Source organism: Symphalangus syndactylus, chromosome 1, assembly GCF_028878055.3.
Source record: "Symphalangus syndactylus isolate Jambi chromosome 1, NHGRI_mSymSyn1-v2.1_pri, whole genome shotgun sequence".
NCBI classification, from domain to species: domain Eukaryota; kingdom Metazoa; phylum Chordata; class Mammalia; order Primates; family Hylobatidae; genus Symphalangus; species Symphalangus syndactylus.
In genome coordinates this window covers 149,079,898-149,094,943 of record NC_072423.2, presented here as the reverse complement: position 1 = coordinate 149,094,943, position 15,046 = coordinate 149,079,898, and the positions used below count along the sequence as shown (strand labels likewise).

The window sequence follows — 15,046 nt, the reverse complement described above, 5'->3', positions numbered from 1 at the left end:
CCAAATGAGATTTACTTCAGGGCTTTCTGATGTGGTTTTAGTTGAATACACACACTCCTGTGTTTGATTTCCTTTGTTATCCCTACGACTTCCTTCCAAACGACTTACATGCCCGTGGGAAAATTTTTCATTTCAATTCGTTGGAAGTGGACACCGTGAAACAGGCAAGTCGGTCTGTGAGTTTCCGGCGTTATGTGGGTTCCACCGAGAGCACAAGTCCTAGGGCGCCTGAGGTCCATTCAAAAACCAACGTAAAAACGGCGAGCCAGGGTACCAACGAAGAACACCCTTCCTGTCTTCCAAATGCATTCCAGTTTCCACTATTCAAGGTGGCGAGAATGATCCACAGATGTCCCGCATTAGCATAATTTCACCTTCATCCTGCCGACCAACAGCTGACGGATGGAACACACCCGAAGAGAAAATAGTAAACCCAGTCCCCTGCAATAACCTGACAGGCAAACCCACACGTCAATATGTCATGTTTAGAAATGCACACTGAATGTCATCTACCGTGAACGCAAACACACAGAGAGGCCCTCCACAGGTTGGGAAGACTCACGACCCCAAAACTTGATGTTTCCCATGTGTGGGCTCATCCTGAGACGCAGCCATCACTATCCAGTTGTCCCCGTTGTACAGGCAGATACTTGGGCTCCTCATTGCTTTGTGAAGGACTGACGGTGTAGGTGTTTGTGTGGGTGCCTGTGTGATTCCGTGCGCGCTTGTGGGTGTATTTGTGTGTGTGTGTGTCTGTGTGTGTGCGCCCGGGTGTGTGTGTGTGTGTGTGTGTGTGTGCACCCCTACGTGTGGGTCAGCACTTCCACTGAGATCACTGGCACAGAAGCAGAGCCCTGCTGCTGTGTTTGTTCTTCCCTTTGGATCTCCTGGTCCTCCCTTGCCGAGAAGCGAGTGTGCCAGTGTTGACGGATTCCTGATCTGTCGGGTTCGTCGAAGAGAGGTTTAGCAGGGAGCTTTGCTGTTCAGGATGATGGTTTTTGGTGCCACACTTGTATTTTGATTGATGAATCACAACTACGTTGGGAGGCAGGGTACCTTCGACTTTTCTGACGTTGAACTCAGGCTTCGTTTTGTTTTGCTCTTGGAGGAATTTCCAGTGGTCTAAGGTGCTTTCCTGAGTGTCTCTTTCCACCGAGTGCTCGTCCAACTCGGGTGCCTGGAGGCAGGGGTCTCTGTTGAGCTCTCCTTGCGTTGCTCGTCTGTCTGTGTCTGCAGGGCCAAGGGCTCTTGGTTCCCTGCCTCTTGACACACCCTCACTGTGTCTTTCCAATTCACTCTTCTGGATATAAAAGAGGACATAGGCCTGTTGACTCAGGACAGAAGTGATGCCAGAAGCAGTGACCTCGGCATCATCCATTTTATACCACTGGCCTTCTTGAGCTTTGACATAAGAGAAGTAATGTCCGTTGTGACAACTCCACCCAGCGTGGACCAGCACAGCGTAGAGGACATAGACAAGAGGTCCTGTGTTCTGCTGAGACATGTATGGCTGCATGTCAAGGCACTCAGGATATTGCACATTCTTGGCAAGTTTGTTGCCCGTGATATCGGAGAATCTCTTCAATACGAGGATGAGGACCTTGGCAGAAGTGTGTAAAGTTAACGTCTTGGAGGCAGGCGCCTTCTGGAGACAAAGACCACAATGATAGGCATTCTCTCCATTGAGTTCTTCGGGCTTCACCAACTGTTCCAAAGCTTGCTTCACACTCTGAGCTGCCTGGATATCCAGGGCGATGTCCAGGTAAGGGTCAAAGGTGTCTGAAATGCCCTGGCAGTGGAGACACTTGATTTGAGATCTCCAGTACCCTCCAAATATTTGGTGGATGAGGGTGGTGTCCTTAGAGTGAGGATCTACCTGCTTGTGCCCGGGAAGGCATGCCTTTTTCATGGCATCCACAGTGAACATGAGAAATTCATGGGCATCTTCCTGCTTGCCTCTATGGAAGCCAGCAGCCAATGCCTGTGAGGGCTGGATGACATGGCCCGGACGGTGGAGGGCCCGTGTGATGTGAGCTTGCATAGTACAGAGCATGCAGCACTTGTGACGATGACAAGTTTGAGAGTGCTCCCGGGACAGCATGTAGTTGGCAAGGGGCGGTGTGTATGTCAGGCACTGCAGGGAAGCATTCACGTAGCAGGTATTTCCCATATTCTGGAGCCCAGCCCCCACCGCAGCAGGTCCCCTGCTACTCAGAGGAAGCTTCTCCCTGGGAGCAAGCTGTCTTGCCACAGGAGCCAAATCATCACAGGGGTGGACACGGGTCTCAGATGAGAGTGGTGACTTCTCAGGGAGAGAAGTCCGCTGGATTTCAGCAAAAGCTGCATGTGGCCGAGAAGATGTGAGTTTTGAAAAGCGGTTGAAGTGCCACTCACCCCCCGAGGAGAGTGAGTCGTGCTCCATGTCGCCTGGAACAGGGATCACAGGGTTTCTCTGCTGGGACCGCAGGTTGCAGAGAGACGCTATCTCTTCCGAGAGAGTCTTCAAACGACGAGCCCTCTGGCCGCATCAGCCCTTAAATAACTCATCTCCACCAGCCCCGAACACCCCACCCACCCATCCGGTTCACGATAAACCAATCAAATATCAGCACTCAATTAAGGAATGAGTCACAGGGTGTGTCCCCCTGCATTCCTGGGAATTCAACAGACACAGCCCACATCATGATTTCTAGAACACCTGAATCCAATTACTCCTCAGGATGATAGGCACATATAATATGAGTGTAAGCGGGTTAGGACAGTGGCCACACAGTTGCCTTATTATAGGTAAAGCAATGTCAGGGAAGAAATCTTTACCTGTGAAACTCTGTGTGTGCGTGTGTGTGTGTGTGTGTGTGTGCGTGCGTGTGTGTGTGTGTGTGTGTGTTTGTGCTGGGATGTACTTCCAAGTACGTGCTTTTGGCAGATACCATCATCCTTTCAGCGATTGAAGGACAAGAAGTCAGAAGTGCGCTTTCTGACTTGAGAATAGTCAATGAATTCTAGTAATTAGCACCGCGTATTTTTTCCTTCATAAGAAAGGAGAGATACGTGGAATCAAATAGACCTTCCAGCGATAATCTTTCCATGTCCAGCCTAGTGATTCTATATCCGAGTGAAATTACCTGCCAGTGGGGAACAAGGCAAGTCTTTGCATGAAATGCTCTTGCCGAAGCTAGCTTCCCAAATAATAAAGCATCAAGTGGTAGAAACCTGCACTGAAGTTTGAGGAGATACTCAGCGCACAATGTAGAGTGTGAAACACTTTCGGGAAATCATGCAATCACCGAGAGACTAATCGATGACATTCCCCAAATTTGTGTTTGCCAGAAAAGAAAAATAGTCATGAGAATGTATAGCCGGTGGTTTCGGACGTACGACGGCAGTTTAAGAAAACATGAAAGAAAAAACTTGAGAAATCAGAAGGTATCCCAACTAAAAGCTTCGGTTTATTAAAGAAATGATGAACATAACAACAACGTATCTCACAGCATGGGTGATAATATTTTCATAGCTATGTGCTAATGGATCAACAATTGATAGGGATGAAATAAAAAGTTGTAAATTTGACAGAAGCAAACAAGGAAAACTACCCCGTAGAAAAGCCCGGGTGGCGGGAGTGAGGCCGTGTCTCAAGAAGAAACCATCGGAGAGATTTAAAAACAGGGAGTGAAACAGAGGATTGTCTAACATTGTTAACACTGGCCCCCGTTTCAGTGGGAAAAGGCAAAAATAAGCCGTGTATCTCATGGATTCTTGCGTCAATTGTTCAGGATCTGAGATGTTGCCTCCACTTGTGGTCACGCATTGTGTGGTGGAATTGCAGTTAGCACATTTGGTGCAAATTTGAATGATGATGAAAGTGGACATGTTCCCTGAACTAAGAGGGACAGAATTTGGGTGTGTCTGCAGGCTCCCTAGCTTAGCAGGAATGAAGATCCTGGCTCTAGGGATTTTCCCAAAATGTGTTAGACAGGAAGAAACGGGGCAGAATTTAGGCCCGGTGCCGAGGCCTCGAGGTGTAAACACACAGCCCTGGCCTCTGGGCCCGTGAAATTGGGATGGTTTCAAGGAGGATGGTGGAATGAGAGGACTGTGACCTTTGGCCCCGTTTCTTTCCCTTGTCTTTTCATGAGGCCAGGCGTGCTCAATCAGAAGGCTTCCCGTGCCAGACGTAAAGCGTCCTGGGGGAAGAAAGGAGCACTGCTTAGAAAGACGCTCCACAGGGAGAAAGGAGCCACCATTTCCAGGAGAATGATCCCCAGAAGCATGAGGAATCCAGATGCCGTGGCTTCACACAAAACGCTGGAGGGTCTTCTTCCTGGAGGCGGGACCTGGGCATGGGTGTCCTTTAATGCTCATAACTGATTTAGAGGTGATCCCAATCGATAACCTGTCTGCGAATCATGCTCATCACACTGTAGTTTTCACACAACGTCACACAGAGACCCTGTTGGTATGCGCACTTGGGTGCTCGAGCAGGGTTGCCCCCAAGATTCTGTGGTTCTACGGAGCCCTGAGTTGTGCCCTGGACAACTTTCCTCAGGGGTTGGTCAACTTTGGTCACTGCACCTAACGAGAAAGGGACCGTGAAATCTCATCAGCAAATACAGAAAAGGAAGGGGCCATTTCCCGCAATCATTTCCACTGAAACACCACGTCGGATAAAGAAGTCTGATGACAGGACAGGGACTGTGCTTCAGAGATGCAGCTTTCGCAGCTGGACGCCTGACCTGCAATCTCCCCAAATGCCATTTGTAAACACACCAAATGAGATTTACTTCAGGGCTTTCTGATGTGGTTTTAGTTGAATACACACACTCCTGTGTTTGATTTCCTTTGTTATCCCTACGACTTCCTTCCAAACGACTTACATGCCCGTGGGAAAATTTTTCATTTCAATTCGTTGGAAGTGGACACCGTGAAACAGGCAAGTCGGTCTGTGAGTTTCCGGCGTTATGTGGGTTCCACCGAGAGCACAAGTCCTAGGGCGCCTGAGGTCCATTCAAAAACCAACGTAAAAACGGCGAGCCAGGGTACCAACGAAGAACACCCTTCCTGTCTTCCAAATGCATTCCAGTTTCCACTATTCAAGGTGGCGAGAATGATCCACAGATGTCCCGCATTAGCATAATTTCACCTTCATCCTGCCGACCAACAGCTGACGGATGGAACACACCCGAAGAGAAAATAGTAAACCCAGTCCCCTGCAATAACCTGACAGGCAAACCCACACGTCAATATGTCATGTTTAGAAATGCACACTGAATGTCATCTACCGTGAACGCAAACACACAGAGAGGCCCTCCACAGGTTGGGAAGACTCACGACCCCAAAACTTGATGTTTCCCATGTGTGGGCTCATCCTGAGACGCAGCCATCACTATCCAGTTGTCCCCGTTGTACAGGCAGATACTTGGGCTCCTCATTGCTTTGTGAAGGACTGACGGTGTAGGTGTTTGTGTGGGTGCCTGTGTGATTCCGTGCGCGCTTGTGGGTGTATTTGTGTGTGTGTGTGTCTGTGTGTGTGCGCCCGGGTGTGTGTGTGTGTGTGTGTGTGTGTGCACCCCTACGTGTGGGTCAGCACTTCCACTGAGATCACTGGCACAGAAGCAGAGCCCTGCTGCTGTGTTTGTTCTTCCCTTTGGATCTCCTGGTCCTCCCTTGCCGAGAAGCGAGTGTGCCAGTGTTGACGGATTCCTGATCTGTCGGGTTCGTCGAAGAGAGGTTTAGCAGGGAGCTTTGCTGTTCAGGATGATGGTTTTTGGTGCCACACTTGTATTTTGATTGATGAATCACAACTACGTTGGGAGGCAGGGTACCTTCGACTTTTCTGACGTTGAACTCAGGCTTCGTTTTGTTTTGCTCTTGGAGGAATTTCCAGTGGTCTAAGGTGCTTTCCTGAGTGTCTCTTTCCACCGAGTGCTCGTCCAACTCGGGTGCCTGGAGGCAGGGGTCTCTGTTGAGCTCTCCTTGCGTTGCTCGCCTGTCTGTGTCTGCAGGGCCAAGGGCTCTTGGTTCCCTGCCTCTTGACACACCCTCACTGTGTCTTTCCAATTCACTCTTCTGGATATAAAAGAGGACATAGGCCTGTTGACTCAGGACAGAAGTGATGCCAGAAGCAGTGACCTCGGCATCATCCATTTTATACCACTGGCCTTCTTGAGCTTTGACATAAGAGAAGTAATGTCCGTTGTGACAACTCCACCCAGCGTGGACCAGCACAGCGTAGAGGACATAGACAAGAGGTCCTGTGTTCTGCTGAGACATGTATGGCTGCATGTCAAGGCACTCAGGATATTGCACATTCTTGGCAAGTTTGTTGCCCGTGACATCGGAGAATCTCTTCAATACGAGGATGAGGACCTTGGCAGAAGTGTGTAAAGTTAACGTCTTGGAGGCAGGCGCCTTCTGGAGACAAAGACCACAATGATAGGCATTCTCTCCATTGAGTTCTTCGGGCTTCACCAACTGTTCCAAAGCTTGCTTCACACTCTGAGCTGCCTGGATATCCAGGGCGATGTCCAGGTAAGGGTCAAAGGTGTCTGAAATGCCCTGGCAGTGGAGACACTTGATTTGAGATCTCCAGTACCCTCCAAATATTTGGTGGATGAGGGTGGTGTCCTTAGAGTGAGGATCTACCTGCTTGTGCCCGGGAAGGCATGCCTTTTTCATGGCATCCACAGTGAACATGAGAAATTCATGGGCATCTTCCTGCTTGCCTCTATGGAAGCCAGCAGCCAATGCCTGTGAGGGCTGGATGACATGGCCCGGACGGTGGAGGGCCCGTGTGATGTGAGCTTGCATAGTACAGAGCATGCAGCACTTGTGACGATGACAAGTTTGAGAGTGCTCCCGGGACAGCATGTAGTTGGCAAGGGGCGGTGTGTATGTCAGGCACTGCAGGGAAGCATTCACGTAGCAGGTATTTCCCATATTCTGGAGCCCAGCCCCCACCGCAGCAGGTCCCCTGCTACTCAGAGGAAGCTTCTCCCTGGGAGCAAGCTGTCTTGCCACAGGAGCCAAATCATCACAGGGGTGGACACGGGTCTCAGATGAGAGTGGTGACTTCTCAGGGAGAGAAGTCCGCTGGATTTCAGCAAAAGCTGCATGTGGCCGAGAAGATGTGAGTTTTGAAAAGCGGTTGAAGTGCCACTCACCCCCCGAGGAGAGTGAGTCGTGCTCCATGTCGCCTGGAACAGGGATCACAGGGTTTCTCTGCTGGGACCGCAGGTTGCAGAGAGACGCTATCTCTTCCGAGAGAGTCTTCAAACGACGAGCCCTCTGGCCGCATCAGCCCTTAAATAACTCATCTCCACCAGCCCCGAACACCCCACCCACCCATCCGGTTCACGATAAACCAATCAAATATCAGCACTCAATTAAGGAATGAGTCACAGGGTGTGTCCCCCTGCATTCCTGGGAATTCAACAGACACAGCCCACATCATGATTTCTAGAACACCTGAATCCAATTACTCCTCAGGATGATAGGCACATATAATATGAGTGTAAGCGGGTTAGGACAGTGGCCACACAGTTGCCTTATTATAGGTAAAGCAATGTCAGGGAAGAAATCTTTACCTGTGAAACTCTGTGTGTGCGTGTGTGTGTGTGTGTGTGTGTGCGTGCGTGTGTGTGTGTGTGTGTGTTTGTGCTGGGATGTACTTCCAAGTACGTGCTTTTGGCAGATACCATCATCCTTTCAGCGATTGAAGGACAAGAAGTCAGAAGTGCGCTTTCTGACTTGAGAATAGTCAATGAATTCTAGTAATTAGCACCGCGTATTTTTTCCTTCATAAGAAAGGAGAGATACGTGGAATCAAATAGACCTTCCAGCGATAATCTTTCCATGTCCAGCCTAGTGATTCTATATCCGAGTGAAATTACCTGCCAGTGGGGAACAAGGCAAGTCTTTGCATGAAATGCTCTTGCCGAAGCTAGCTTCCCAAATAATAAAGCATCAAGTGGTAGAAACCTGCACTGAAGTTTGAGGAGATACTCAGCGCACAATGTAGAGTGTGAAACACTTTCGGGAAATCATGCAATCACCGAGAGACTAATCGATGACATTCCCCAAATTTGTGTTTGCCAGAAAAGAAAAATAGTCATGAGAATGTATAGCCGGTGGTTTCGGACGTACGACGGCAGTTTAAGAAAACATGAAAGAAAAAACTTGAGAAATCAGAAGGTATCCCAACTAAAAGCTTCGGTTTATTAAAGAAATGATGAACATAACAACAACGTATCTCACAGCATGGGTGATAATATTTTCATAGCTATGTGCTAATGGATCAACAATTGATAGGGATGAAATAAAAAGTTGTAAATTTGACAGAAGCAAACAAGGAAAACTACCCCGTAGAAAAGCCCGGGTGGCGGGAGTGAGGCCGTGTCTCAAGAAGAAACCATCGGAGACATTTAAAAACAGGGAGTGAAACAGAGGATTGTCTAACATTGTTAACACTGGCCCCCGTTTCAGTGGGAAAAGGCAAAAATAAGCCGTGTATCTCATGGATTCTTGCGTCAATTGTTCAGGATCTGAGATGTTGCCTCCACTTGTGGTCACGCATTGTGTGGTGGAATTGCAGTTAGCACATTTGGTGCAAATTTGAATGATGATGAAAGTGGACATGTTCCCTGAACTAAGAGGGACAGAATTTGGGTGTGTCTGCAGGCTCCCTAGCTTAGCAGGAATGAAGATCCTGGCTCTAGGGATTTTCCCAAAATGTGTTAGACAGGAAGAAACGGGGCAGAATTTAGGCCCGGTGCCGAGGCCTCGAGGTGTAAACACACAGCCCTGGCCTCTGGGCCCGTGAAATTGGGATGGTTTCAAGGAGGATGGTGGAATGAGAGGACTGTGACCTTTGGCCCCGTTTCTTTCCCTTGTCTTTTCATGAGGCCAGGCGTGCTCAATCAGAAGGCTTCCCGTGCCAGAGGTAAAGCGTCCTGGGGGAAGAAAGGAGCACTGCTTAGAAAGACGCTCCACAGGGAGAAAGGAGCCACCATTTCCAGGAGAATGATCCCCAGAAGCATGAGGAATCCAGATGCCGTGGCTTCACACAAAACGCTGGAGGGTCTTCTTCCTGGAGGCGGGACCTGGGCATGGGTGTCCTTTAATGCTCATAACTGATTTAGAGGTGATCCCAATCGATAACCTGTCTGCGAATCATGCTCATCACACTGTAGTTTTCACACAACGTCACACAGAGACCCTGTTGGTATGCGCACTTGGGTGCTCGAGCAGGGTTGCCCCCAAGATTCTGTGGTTCTACGGAGCCCTGAGTTGTGCCCTGGACAACTTTCCTCAGGGGTTGGTCAACTTTGGTCACTGCACCTAACGAGAAAGGGACCGTGAAATCTCATCAGCAAATACAGAAAAGGAAGGGGCCATTTCCCGCAATCATTTCCACTGAAACACCACGTCGGATAAAGAAGTCTGATGACAGGACAGGGACTGTGCTTCAGAGATGCAGCTTTCGCAGCTGGACGCCTGACCTGCAATCTCCCCAAATGCCATTTGTAAACACACCAAATGAGATTTACTTCAGGGCTTTCTGATGTGGTTTTAGTTGAATACACACACTCCTGTGTTTGATTTCCTTTGTTATCCCTACGACTTCCTTCCAAACGACTTACATGCCCGTGGGAAAATTTTTCATTTCAATTCGTTGGAAGTGGACACCGTGAAACAGGCAAGTCGGTCTGTGAGTTTCCGGCGTTATGTGGGTTCCACCGAGAGCACAAGTCCTAGGGCGCCTGAGGTCCATTCAAAAACCAACGTAAAAACGGCGAGCCAGGGTACCAACGAAGAACACCCTTCCTGTCTTCCAAATGCATTCCAGTTTCCACTATTCAAGGTGGCGAGAATGATCCACAGATGTCCCGCATTAGCATAATTTCACCTTCATCCTGCCGACCAACAGCTGACGGATGGAACACACCCGAAGAGAAAATAGTAAACCCAGTCCCCTGCAATAACCTGACAGGCAAACCCACACGTCAATATGTCATGTTTAGAAATGCACACTGAATGTCATCTACCGTGAACGCAAACACACAGAGAGGCCCTCCACAGGTTGGGAAGACTCACGACCCCAAAACTTGATGTTTCCCATGTGTGGGCTCATCCTGAGACGCAGCCATCACTATCCAGTTGTCCCCGTTGTACAGGCAGATACTTGGGCTCCTCATTGCTTTGTGAAGGACTGACGGTGTAGGTGTTTGTGTGGGTGCCTGTGTGATTCCGTGCGCGCTTGTGGGTGTATTTGTGTGTGTGTGTGTCTGTGTGTGTGCGCCCGGGTGTGTGTGTGTGTGTGTGTGTGTGTGCACCCCTACGTGTGGGTCAGCACTTCCACTGAGATCACTGGCACAGAAGCAGAGCCCTGCTGCTGTGTTTGTTCTTCCCTTTGGATCTCCTGGTCCTCCCTTGCCGAGAAGCGAGTGTGCCAGTGTTGACGGATTCCTGATCTGTCGGGTTCGTCGAAGAGAGGTTTAGCAGGGAGCTTTGCTGTTCAGGATGATGGTTTTTGGTGCCACACTTGTATTTTGATTGATGAATCACAACTACGTTGGGAGGCAGGGTACCTTCGACTTTTCTGACGTTGAACTCAGGCTTCGTTTTGTTTTGCTCTTGGAGGAATTTCCAGTGGTCTAAGGTGCTTTCCTGAGTGTCTCTTTCCACCGAGTGCTCGTCCAACTCGGGTGCCTGGAGGCAGGGGTCTCTGTTGAGCTCTCCTTGCGTTGCTCGCCTGTCTGTGTCTGCAGGGCCAAGGGCTCTTGGTTCCCTGCCTCTTGACACACCCTCACTGTGTCTTTCCAATTCACTCTTCTGGATATAAAAGAGGACATAGGCCTGTTGACTCAGGACAGAAGTGATGCCAGAAGCAGTGACCTCGGCATCATCCATTTTATACCACTGGCCTTCTTGAGCTTTGACATAAGAGAAGTAATGTCCGTTGTGACAACTCCACCCAGCGTGGACCAGCACAGCGTAGAGGACATAGACAAGAGGTCCTGTGTTCTGCTGAGACATGTATGGCTGCATGTCAAGGCACTCAGGATATTGCACATTCTTGGCAAGTTTGTTGCCCGTGACATCGGAGAATCTCTTCAATACGAGGATGAGGACCTTGGCAGAAGTGTGTAAAGTTAACGTCTTGGAGGCAGGCGCCTTCTGGAGACAAAGACCACAATGATAGGCATTCTCTCCATTGAGTTCTTCGGGCTTCACCAACTGTTCCAAAGCTTGCTTCACACTCTGAGCTGCCTGGATATCCAGGGCGATGTCCAGGTAAGGGTCAAAGGTGTCTGAAATGCCCTGGCAGTGGAGACACTTGATTTGAGATCTCCAGTACCCTCCAAATATTTGGTGGATGAGGGTGGTGTCCTTAGAGTGAGGATCTACCTGCTTGTGCCCGGGAAGGCATGCCTTTTTCATGGCATCCACAGTGAACATGAGAAATTCATGGGCATCTTCCTGCTTGCCTCTATGGAAGCCAGCAGCCAATGCCTGTGAGGGCTGGATGACATGGCCCGGACGGTGGAGGGCCCGTGTGATGTGAGCTTGCATAGTACAGAGCATGCAGCACTTGTGACGATGACAAGTTTGAGAGTGCTCCCGGGACAGCATGTAGTTGGCAAGGGGCGGTGTGTATGTCAGGCACTGCAGGGAAGCATTCACGTAGCAGGTATTTCCCATATTCTGGAGCCCAGCCCCCACCGCAGCAGGTCCCCTGCTACTCAGAGGAAGCTTCTCCCTGGGAGCAAGCTGTCTTGCCACAGGAGCCAAATCATCACAGGGGTGGACACGGGTCTCAGATGAGAGTGGTGACTTCTCAGGGAGAGAAGTCCGCTGGATTTCAGCAAAAGCTGCATGTGGCCGAGAAGATGTGAGTTTTGAAAAGCGGTTGAAGTGCCACTCACCCCCCGAGGAGAGTGAGTCGTGCTCCATGTCGCCTGGAACAGGGATCACAGGGTTTCTCTGCTGGGACCGCAGGTTGCAGAGAGACGCTATCTCTTCCGAGAGAGTCTTCAAACGACGAGCCCTCTGGCCGCATCAGCCCTTAAATAACTCATCTCCACCAGCCCCGAACACCCCACCCACCCATCCGGTTCACGATAAACCAATCAAATATCAGCACTCAATTAAGGAATGAGTCACAGGGTGTGTCCCCCTGCATTCCTGGGAATTCAACAGACACAGCCCACATCATGATTTCTAGAACACCTGAATCCAATTACTCCTCAGGATGATAGGCACATATAATATGAGTGTAAGCGGGTTAGGACAGTGGCCACACAGTTGCCTTATTATAGGTAAAGCAATGTCAGGGAAGAAATCTTTACCTGTGAAACTCTGTGTGTGCGTGTGTGTGTGTGTGTGTGTGTGCGTGCGTGTGTGTGTGTGTGTGTGTGTTTGTGCTGGGATGTACTTCCAAGTACGTGCTTTTGGCAGATACCATCATCCTTTCAGCGATTGAAGGACAAGAAGTCAGAAGTGCGCTTTCTGACTTGAGAATAGTCAATGAATTCTAGTAATTAGCACCGCGTATTTTTTCCTTCATAAGAAAGGAGAGATACGTGGAATCAAATAGACCTTCCAGCGATAATCTTTCCATGTCCAGCCTAGTGATTCTATATCCGAGTGAAATTACCTGCCAGTGGGGAACAAGGCAAGTCTTTGCATGAAATGCTCTTGCCGAAGCTAGCTTCCCAAATAATAAAGCATCAAGTGGTAGAAACCTGCACTGAAGTTTGAGGAGATACTCAGCGCACAATGTAGAGTGTGAAACACTTTCGGGAAATCATGCAATCACCGAGAGACTAATCGATGACATTCCCCAAATTTGTGTTTGCCAGAAAAGAAAAATAGTCATGAGAATGTATAGCCGGTGGTTTCGGACGTACGACGGCAGTTTAAGAAAACATGAAAGAAAAAACTTGAGAAATCAGAAGGTATCCCAACTAAAAGCTTCGGTTTATTAAAGAAATGATGAACATAACAACAACGTATCTCACAGCATGGGTGATAATATTTTCATAGCTATGTGCTAATGGATCAACAATTGATAGGGATGAAATAAAAAGTTGTAAATTTGACAGAAGCAAACAAGGAAAACTACCCCGTAGAAAAGCCCGGGTGGCGGGAGTGAGGCCGTGTCTCAAGAAGAAACCATCGGAGACATTTAAAAACAGGGAGTGAAACAGAGGATTGTCTAACATTGTTAACACTGGCCCCCGTTTCAGTGGGAAAAGGCAAAAATAAGCCGTGTATCTCATGGATTCTTGCGTCAATTGTTCAGGATCTGAGATGTTGCCTCCACTTGTGGTCACGCATTGTGTGGTGGAATTGCAGTTAGCACATTTGGTGCAAATTTGAATGATGATGAAAGTGGACATGTTCCCTGAACTAAGAGGGACAGAATTTGGGTGTGTCTGCAGGCTCCCTAGCTTAGCAGGAATGAAGATCCTGGCTCTAGGGATTTTCCCAAAATGTGTTAGACAGGAAGAAACGGGGCAGAATTTAGGCCCGGTGCCGAGGCCTCGAGGTGTAAACACACAGCCCTGGCCTCTGGGCCCGTGAAATTGGGATGGTTTCAAGGAGGATGGTGGAATGAGAGGACTGTGACCTTTGGCCCCGTTTCTTTCCCTTGTCTTTTCATGAGGCCAGGCGTGCTCAATCAGAAGGCTTCCCGTGCCAGACGTAAAGCGTCCTGGGGGAAGAAAGGAGCACTGCTTAGAAAGACGCTCCACAGGGAGAAAGGAGCCACCATTTCCAGGAGAATGATCCCCAGAAGCATGAGGAATCCAGATGCCGTGGCTTCACACAAAACGCTGGAGGGTCTTCTTCCTGGAGGCGGGACCTGGGCATGGGTGTCCTTTAATGCTCATAACTGATTTAGAGGTGATCCCAATCGATAACCTGTCTGCGAATCATGCTCATCACACTGTAGTTTTCACACAACGTCACACAGAGACCCTGTTGGTATGCGCACTTGGGTGCTCGAGCAGGGTTGCCCCCAAGATTCTGTGGTTCTACGGAGCCCTGAGTTGTGCCCTGGACAACTTTCCTCAGGGGTTGGTCAACTTTGGTCACTGCACCTAACGAGAAAGGGACCGTGAAATCTCATCAGCAAATACAGAAAAGGAAGGGGCCATTTCCCGCAATCATTTCCACTGAAACACCACGTCGGATAAAGAAGTCTGATGACAGGACAGGGACTGTGCTTCAGAGATGCAGCTTTCGCAGCTGGACGCCTGACCTGCAATCTCCCCAAATGCCATTTGTAAACACACCAAATGAGATTTACTTCAGGGCTTTCTGATGTGGTTTTAGTTGAATACACACACTCCTGTGTTTGATTTCCTTTGTTATCCCTACGACTTCCTTCCAAACGACTTACATGCCCGTGGGAAAATTTTTCATTTCAATTCGTTGGAAGTGGACACCGTGAAACAGGCAAGTCGGTCTGTGAGTTTCCGGCGTTATGTCGGTTCCACCGAGAGCACAAGTCCTAGGGCGCCTGAGGTCCATTCAAAAACCAACGTAAAAACGGCGAGCCAGGGTACCAACGAAGAACACCCTTCCTGTCTTCCAAATGCATTCCAGTTTCCACTATTCAAGGTGGCGAGAATGATCCACAGATGTCCCGCATTAGCATAATTTCACCTTCATCCTGCCGACCAACAGCTGACGGATGGAACACACCCGAAGAGAAAATAGTAAACCCAGTCCCCTGCAATAACCTGACAGGCAAACCCACACGTCAATATGTCATGTTTAGAAATGCACACTGAATGTCATCTACCGTGAACGCAAACACACAGAGAGGCCCTCCACAGGTTGGGAAGACTCACGACCCCAAAACTTGATGTTTCCCATGTGTGGGCTCATCCTGAGACGCAGCCATCACTATCCAGTTGTCCCCGTTGTACAGGCAGATACTTGGGCTCCTCATTGCTTTGTGAAGGACTGACGGTGTAGGTGTTTGTGTGGGTGCCTGTGTGATTCCGTGCGCGCTTGTGGGTGTATTTGTGTGTGTGTG

At 49.2% G+C, this 15,046-nt stretch overlaps 4 protein-coding genes across 4 annotated transcripts in view; 1 reads left to right on the top strand and 3 right to left on the bottom strand.

Annotated features, from left to right (window-relative positions):
* The window catches only part of LOC129487373 (beta-defensin 103A), a 215,737-nt gene that overhangs the window by 18,483 nt on the left and 182,208 nt on the right, over positions 1-15,046 (top strand). The gene's annotated exons all lie outside the window — the stretch shown is intronic.
* Positions 833-2,422, bottom strand: LOC129487232 (ubiquitin carboxyl-terminal hydrolase 17-like protein 22). The gene has a single exon (XM_055287841.2). The coding sequence runs from the start codon at positions 2,420-2,422 to the stop codon at positions 833-835; it is 1,590 nt and encodes a 529-aa protein (XP_055143816.2).
* LOC129487179 (ubiquitin carboxyl-terminal hydrolase 17-like protein 22) lies at positions 3,430-7,313 on the bottom strand. Its single transcript, XM_063637782.1, has one exon. The coding sequence runs from the start codon at positions 7,186-7,188 to the stop codon at positions 5,599-5,601; it is 1,590 nt and encodes a 529-aa protein (XP_063493852.1). The 5' UTR covers positions 7,189-7,313; the 3' UTR covers positions 3,430-5,598.
* On the bottom strand, positions 10,363-11,952 carry LOC134736411 (ubiquitin carboxyl-terminal hydrolase 17-like protein 22). The gene has a single exon (XM_063637781.1). It carries the CDS (start codon positions 11,950-11,952, stop codon positions 10,363-10,365), a length of 1,590 nt encoding a protein of 529 aa, XP_063493851.1.

Coding starts and splice junctions, on each gene's coding strand:
- LOC129487232 (XM_055287841.2), bottom strand. CDS start 2,422: ATGGAGCACGACTCACTCTCCTCGGGGGGTGAGTGGCACTTCAACCGC.
- LOC129487179 (XM_063637782.1), bottom strand. CDS start 7,188: ATGGAGCACGACTCACTCTCCTCGGGGGGTGAGTGGCACTTCAACCGC.
- LOC134736411 (XM_063637781.1), bottom strand. CDS start 11,952: ATGGAGCACGACTCACTCTCCTCGGGGGGTGAGTGGCACTTCAACCGC.